At 50.1% G+C, this 7,642-nt stretch overlaps 3 protein-coding genes across 3 annotated transcripts; 2 read left to right on the top strand and 1 right to left on the bottom strand.

Moving 5' to 3' along the window:
* Positions 1-523: 523 nt before the first annotated feature.
* Positions 524-2,381, top strand: FPSE_11171 (uncharacterized protein; the record flags this gene model as incomplete). Its single annotated transcript, XM_009264288.1, has 4 exons — positions 524-1,420; positions 1,489-1,651; positions 1,711-2,283; positions 2,353-2,381. 4 exons carry the CDS (start codon positions 524-526, stop codon positions 2,379-2,381), a joined length of 1,662 nt encoding a protein of 553 aa, XP_009262563.1.
* Positions 2,382-3,261: 880 nt separating this feature from the next.
* On the top strand, positions 3,262-3,426 carry FPSE_11170 (uncharacterized protein; the record flags this gene model as incomplete). The annotated part of the gene is made up of 2 exons (XM_009264287.1): positions 3,262-3,354; positions 3,412-3,426. 2 exons carry the CDS (start codon positions 3,262-3,264, stop codon positions 3,424-3,426), a joined length of 108 nt encoding a protein of 35 aa, XP_009262562.1.
* Positions 3,427-4,837: 1,411 nt separating this feature from the next.
* Positions 4,838-6,035, bottom strand: FPSE_11169 (uncharacterized protein; the record flags this gene model as incomplete). Its single annotated transcript, XM_009264286.1, has 5 exons — positions 4,838-4,996; positions 5,098-5,232; positions 5,312-5,509; positions 5,635-5,662; positions 5,968-6,035. 5 exons carry the CDS (start codon positions 6,033-6,035, stop codon positions 4,838-4,840), a joined length of 588 nt encoding a protein of 195 aa, XP_009262561.1.
* Between the last annotated feature and the right edge of the window lie 1,607 nt (positions 6,036-7,642).

A 7,642-nucleotide genomic window follows, 5' to 3' on the forward strand; every position in this document is an offset into this window, starting at 1 on the left:
GGTATATCTGAGTAGAAAAGAACTAATAACCAGTAGCTCCACATCCTGTTACATGTTCAACAAACATTCTCAATAGAAGCCTTCATTCCATTTCTTTATTCATGTCTTCTCTGAGTATGGCCCAGTCCTGTCGGATTGATCCGTGCCCCTGCATGAGCACCTAGCGGGCGATTCCAGCACCAAGGACCAGATTTCCAAGGGGCATTTGGACCAATCCTAGCGCCTATCATGCTGGAAGGTGACGCTAATCCTTGGAATCCTGGCTTATCTGGGGGAAGGACAGACAACCATCCTTTAAGCTAAGATCCTATTACAAGGAGACAGTACCTCTTTTTACAACTTTCAACAAACAGCAAATCTTTTATCCTTTGGTTCGACAGTCAATCGTTTTTTTGTTGCTCCTTTAATACTATCATCCTATAATACCCCAATTTCACGCATACGTACGAGCGAATCGAATCAATACGTCTTCTCCTGGGGAGAAAATGTGCACGCAATATCCCTTTGCTGCTCCCCTTCAACAATGACGCACGCCAGGAACAATGGCTCCCCGAACCCGCACGGCGAGGACCGCGGTCTTTTGAGCCACGGGCCCGACTACGACGACGACTACTTTGGCATAGTCGCAGATGATCACAGCGGTAGCGGCAGTGGAAGCGCGAGCGCAGACTTGGGGAAGGCGTCGGGCAAGACTGATAGCAATGGCCAGCCTCGAACACCCGGCCGCGTGCGCTTCGACCTGACGCCCGAGATCGTGCCGGTCAGCAATGGACAGTCCTTCGGCGGCTTCAGAGACGACGATAGCGAGAGACGGTCATCCGACGATGCATACTTTGATATGGAGGAGGCGACGAGTCCGGCGCGGGCACATCGTATGCCTCTCCTGACAGACATGGAAGCGCCAAGCGTGACGCTCGCCAACTCAATGGGCGATCCTTCCGAACTGGCAGAACACGAGATGAACCGCCCCAAGTCAGGGCTCAAGTCGGCCTTTATGAACATGGCCAATTCCATCATCGGCGCGGGTATCATCGGCCAGCCCTACGCTGTGCGCCAGGCTGGTCTCGTCGGCGGCATCCTGCTGCTAGTAGGCTTGACGGTGGTGGTGGACTGGACCATCTGCCTGATTGTCATCAACAGCAAGCTCAGCGGGACGAGTCACTTCCAGGGAACCGTTGAGCACTGCTTCGGACAGTCCGGGCTGATCGCCATTAGCGTTGCGCAATGGGTGTTTGCGTTTGGCGGGATGGTCGCGTATGGCGTTATCGTTGGCGATACGATTCCTCATGTGTTGGTCGCCGTGTGGCCAAACTTGTCAGAGGTGCCCGTGATAGGGCTTTTGGCGAATCGACAGGTCGCGATTGCGGTATTCGTGCTGGGTATTGGATACCCCTTGACGCTTTATCGGGACATTTCAAAGGTTAGAATTCAAACGGCGATATACACGTACTCTCATTCGAAAAAAGCATATGCTAACAACCTGTGCAGTTGGCCAAAGCGAGTACGTTTGCGCTTGTTGGTATGGTGGTTATCGTCTTTACCATTCTGGTGCAAGGCATCGTGGCTCCCGCATCAGAACGAGGCTCCTTCAGCCCATCTCTTCTTTTATTCAACGGTGGCTTTTTCCAAGCCATTGGTGTTATCTCATTCGGTATGCTATTGATGAGTCCCAAACCCCTGAACTTAAATGGAGGCTTACTGACTTTATAGCCTTTGTTTGCCATCACAATTCACTCCTCATTTACGGGTCTCTCAAGACACCTACCATCGACAACTTTTCTCGTGTCACTCATTACTCGACTGGTGTATCGATGGTGTTCTGTCTTGTACTTGCTCTGGGTGGTTTCCTTACATTCGGTGACAAGACCATGGGCAATGTTCTCAACAACTTTCCTGCCGACAACACCATGGTCAACATTGCGCGTCTTTGCTTTGGCCTCAACATGCTTACCACACTTCCACTCGAGGCATTTGTGTGTCGTGAAGTGATGTTGACATACTTCTTCCCCGATGAGCCCTTCAACATGAACCGCCACCTGCTCTTTAGCACGAGTCTTGTCGTGTCAGCTCTTGTGTTGAGTTTGGTGACATGTGATCTTGGTGCTGTGTTTGAACTCGTGGGAGCAACGAGTGCAGTGGCCATGGCGTACATCCTGCCTCCATTGTGCTACATCAAGTTGACAACACGGAGTTGGCGGACATACATGGCTGGTGCGGTGGTAGCATTTGGCATAGTCGTCATGACTATTAGTGTGATCCAGGCGGTGCAAAAGATGGTGAACAGTGAGTTTCCCTTCATTCTTATGAGACATCATCCATGAGATTAGAGTATATGCTAACAAACTCTTGTAGGCAAAGATGGACCGGCGCAATGTGCATAAGCCAATAATCGCAACCCTTTTTTACCTTTATTCATATACCATTATAACATTACCTAACGAAGCATCAACACATAGACACTGGTTGAAAACAGAAGACATAAGCGGCGACGCAAAAGCACATGCTACTGCGAGGAAGACTTTCGCTTAAGAGGCGTATCGATCACATATAAAAGGCGGATGATGATTTAGTTGAACATTTGAGTAAGACATGTCGAAGAGAACGCAGGTACTGGCACTCATTTTGGATTTGTATGATTGGAGTTGTTGGCATGGCGTGATACAAAGGTGTCTGAATAATAGACAGTTTCGAAGCTTGTTAAACATAACACAAGAAGCACATGCTTGTATTCGATGGTGCTAGTGAGGTCAAGCTGTGATATCACAAGAGACTACTGAACCTAGTCCCTTTGTGAGCAAAGAATATGACTTTGTTCATGTTTACTGTTCCTAACCAATATCTGACCCTCTATTCTCAAGTCTCCATTTGTTGCCAGCACAATGAGCTGTTTCTCACCCGACCCAGGCCTTCCATTCCCCACCTAGATCCCCATCTCACCAGGACCCAAGACCCTTCAAACTTCCTTTATCAAGATGGGGTGGGCTTGTGTATGCGTGTGTGTGTGTCACGGGCGAATCGCAAGAGGGGGTAAAACAAAGCAACAGCCCGCTATTTGCGCCAGGAAACCCCGCTTTGGGAAAGAGTCGACGTAAATCTCGTGTGAGGGAAGGATGATTTGGTTTGGAGTTGATGGAGATAGTATATATAATTTAAACCTTCCCCCCCCCTCTCTTTCTTCTCTTCCTCTCTTTTTCTACACAGATTAAACTTTGACACTTCTACACCTTGTACCACATACATCTCTCGATATCAACGTTCAAGATGGAGCCTATCGTCAACTACAACCACAACACCTGCCCCAAGTGCAGCGCTACCATTGAGGGTGACGGCAAGACCTGCGGCAGCTGCGGTGCTGTACGTTTGTTCTATAACCCTTTTACCCGTTATCATAGCTGACATTATGTTCTCTAGCACTGCCCCGTCTAAACTTCCAACGGAGAAATTCACGAAGACATGATCGAGACGAGTTGAGATATTGGGTGTTAGGGATGCATACAACGGAGTGCGGGTTGGCGATTTGGGCGGATGTTGTGACGAGGCCGCTGTTTGATAGCGTCACTCTTTTTTTGTTTGGGAGGCTGTCGATGGTTTATAACCTCTTAGCTTTGGGCGGTATTCTGTAGCAGAGATTAAGCTCGCTCTTTTATTCGACCTTATTGAAAACAAGACTGATACTCATCTCAATCTATCTGCATAAAGCATCTTCTCCGTGAATGCATCTCTGCGTAAGCTGTCCTGGCTCCAGAAAGACTGACCAGCTCAGATTCCACATTGGTTGGACTACGACTACGTATTATCTGACCCATGCTCGTTGATTGATGGGATTACATCACCCGTATCACAACTACCGAAATAGGTTCAGGCGTCGATCAGAGGGTCTAGCATGGGATAGGGGGCCACATGACTGACATTGGCACGTGGACGGAGATGTCCCAAGTAAGAGGTCAACATTGGATACTGTAGACGCCTCAACTCGAAGCTAGTGATCACTTGTGTAACCTGATAGCCTATATCATGTATCCCAATAGGCTTAATGCAATGGAATCACTATCACCAAGACAAAGAAGCATGGTCACGTCACATCACGGACAGAGTAGACAGAATATACAAAAAATCAAGAGATTAAACAGGCAGGCCCTACGCAATAGATGTCCCATCTCCATGGTCTAAGTAACGGTCTCGAGGCTCCAAGAGAAAAAACGAAAAGATTTATGGTCTGACCCGACTTGGTTCCCCCAGCCGAGTCCCATATCCACACATAAGCAGACGCAAACGCTCTCGCCGTAACCAGTCCACAGTCTCTCCTGGCCTCCTGTAACATCTCCCGAGTGATTCCTCGTCCATCAGCCTGCACTGACAGACTAGGCAGGAGAGCAAGGAACGATAGTCACTCCTCCTCCTCCTCAAAAGCCCCCAACAAAAAAGACATCTGGCCCACCTCCCCATACGCGGCAAGCACATACATAAAACAACGGTCCCGCTCGCCTGCCAGTGGTGATAATAAAAAAGATGAGGTATCCGTCGGTAATAGCAACCCCCCTGCAAGGTTCAGGAGGTCCAAGAAATCATGGGCTCCCACCGACTAGAAAACCATCAATCCAGCGAGAAAGGTCGGCGCGTAGGCCGATGGACCAGACATGAGCGAGACGATATCAAACTCCAGATTCCGAGAAAACCGATGCATGTCGACAGCCCTGGCCTTCTTGGCCGCCACGGGCCTGTTTCATCCGAACTGCCGGGGCCAAGTTGAGGTTGAACTGTGACAAAGGATTACAACGCAGGGTCAATCCACGATACGTGTGCGTGGGCTGCGTTCAAAAAGGCTTCGATGGCGCCTTTACAGAACAAGACACTTCTTGTGAGACTTGCTTCGGGTGCTGCGCGACAGCAGAGCAGCGCGAGTAGCGTGCTCGAACACTTCGCGGACACCTTCGTTGGTCTTGGCTGAGCACTCAAGGTACTTGTAAGCAGAGATCTTCTTGCGGATCTCCTCACCCTGTTGATTATCGTTAGCATGTACAGATGTGAAGTTTAGCAGGAAACCAATCAGGTTCAATGAACCCAAGACAGGTGCTTTGCGAGGGCAGGGGATCGTACCTCCTCAGGGGAGACGGGCTTCTGGCTGGTCTTTCGGAGCTCCTCGATGATCTTCTGGTCGTATCGCAAATCCTTCTTGCAGCCAACAAGGATGATAGGGAGACCCTGGCAGAAGTGCAGAACCTCAGAGATCCACTGTAAAAGAGCACGTGTTAACAAGGCTGTGTGGATGTGATCTGGCAGCAAGCCGTTTGGTAGTTGGGGTTGAACGAACCTTCTCCTGGACGTTGTCGAGGGAGTCGGGAGAGTCAACGGCGAAGCAGATCAGGATAACGTGGGAGTCGGGGTAAGAAAGAGGTCGAAGACGGTCGTAATCCTCCTGACCAGCAGTATCCCATAGGGCGAGCTCGACGTGCTTGCCGTCAACCTCGACATCGGCAACATAGTTCTCGAAGACGGTGGGGACGTAGACCTAAAGGTAAAACCGTTAGTACGATGTTTGTTGTTGTTGATTCCCGTCAGAGATAAGCGCCTCTCGTAACGCCGCGTGGCAGTGCGATGACCGAAAGACATCAACGGTGCAAAGTCAATGCTTACCTCGGGGAAAGTGCCCTTGGAGAAAACACTATACAATTGATTAGCGACAAGTCGATGATTTGGTTGCGGAGATGATGGTGATGATGATGGTAGAAGATGGCAAAGTGAAGCAAGGGGCATGCATCTGCGTCTATCACGATAATGATAGAGCTGATTGCGTCTGACGATGCGAAGCGCTCAAGCGAACAAGAGGCCAGGAACAATTATCGCATTGCTTTCCTGGTGTAGCCTTGGACCGGTTGAAGCACCGAGTAAAGTCGACGCGGTGATGGGAGAGAACAACACGACACGGTGATGGACGGGTTATCTCTTGGTGAAAGAAGGCCAACTCACATCAACAAACAGGTTTTACCACAAGCACCATCGCCGACAATGACGAGCTTTCGGCGGATCTCAGCCATGGTTATTGATTAGAAGTGTTTTTGGGTGAAGAAGTTGTGAGAAATGGACGAATTTGCTGGTGTAGAATGCGAGCTTGAGCTTGAGTTGAGCTTGGGAGATGGATGGTGCAGGTTGTGAGTTTCGCGGAGAGCGGCGGCTGCGGGTCGATGGGGATGGGATAGAGAGAGAAAGAGGAGAGTGGACGCGGCAAGGCAAGAGAGAGACAGAGCAGAAGGGGGTCTGATTTTGGGTGAAATAGGCTTGGGCTTGGTTTTTTTTCCAGGACCCGAACAGGAACAGCTACTGGACAGGACTGGCTGGATAGGACAACGGGCAAGCACAGGACAACAGGCAGCCAGGGCAGGTCAACGTCAGGTACCTCTGGATACGATGTGATGTGCACTGGGAACGAGGTACCGGGTGTCGAGAGATCAGAGAGGTGCTGGGGGTCAAGCAGGGTTGTTGAGGATGATGAAAGCCGGGACAGGCGTTTGTTATTCGCACTGTGTTTTGATAGGTACTTAGCGGACAATGACAGCTGAAAATAGCCTACTGGCAGGGCAGGGCAGGGCGTGTTTGTACGGGCACGATTAGTTAATTGACAGAGGTTGTCGCTCGTCAGCCTGCAGCGTTCGTTTGTCCTAGTTGTCTCACCGTCTGTATGTCTTTCTATTCTTTGAGTTAGATCTAAAGTGAAGGCTGAGTCAAGTGCTGTTGAGGCTTTGATAAGCCCTCCTGAGGTGCATCGCATCTTTGTTCGACTCAGGGATCAGAAGCAACAAAACAAAAACAGCCCTGTCAATGTTTACAACTGCCAGGTTGTGATCATTTGTTCCATGTTTGAATGTGAACATGTCTGTTGCTGGGGCTGCGGGCTTGCTGGGGTCTGGTCTGGTCTCTTTGACGGGCATGATGATGAATGTGTACTTTCCCCTGGACCTTGGACCTGACCTGTCGTCACCTTAGGACCAACTCTGCATGTACTCTTTCACCGATATTACCACCCAAATGATACTTACGTCCTTCTTGTCACATTACGCGGAAAAAAGGGCCCACGCCTGTCCTTTCCTGAGGCAGCCAACTGCGTCTCGTGGCCCTGGCTTCGCCTGGTGGGTGGCAACAACCGCTAACACCGTCCCCTATTCAGTGAGTGATTAGTGGAGTCGGCTCACAGTGCAGACAGTGCAGGCCCGGCCAAAGATCCTAGGGCGGCGGGCTGGGCTATTTCCCTGGCGGGGGAATTAACTGGCCCATTTTATTTACCGAGAGTGCTCCGCCATGGAAAGGAAACTTTCAGAGGCAGCTTTTGGCGTCCAATCCAACTGCAGTTGCTTCGATATCCTGCATAACGTGGGAAGTTAAGTTGGTTACTTTACTTGCTCTGACCTCCCCAAGGTTGCCTCACGTTGCGTCGTCTTCCATTTGCGTGATTCTGAAACGACTCGGATAGAGGGAGTCAGCAATGCCAGCGACAATGATGACGAGATGAGATAAGGGTCTGCCTACTATAGCACTCCAATGAGCCATTCAATCGCTACTAAGTCTTGGATGACGGAGAATATCAATGTCCAAGAATAACGGGGGGCTGGCCGTTTGTTGAACCGTTTTTGTTTAATTGGGGGGGGGG

Source organism: Fusarium pseudograminearum, chromosome 2, assembly GCF_000303195.2.
Source record: "Fusarium pseudograminearum CS3096 chromosome 2, whole genome shotgun sequence".
NCBI lineage: Eukaryota > Fungi > Ascomycota > Sordariomycetes > Hypocreales > Nectriaceae > Fusarium > Fusarium pseudograminearum.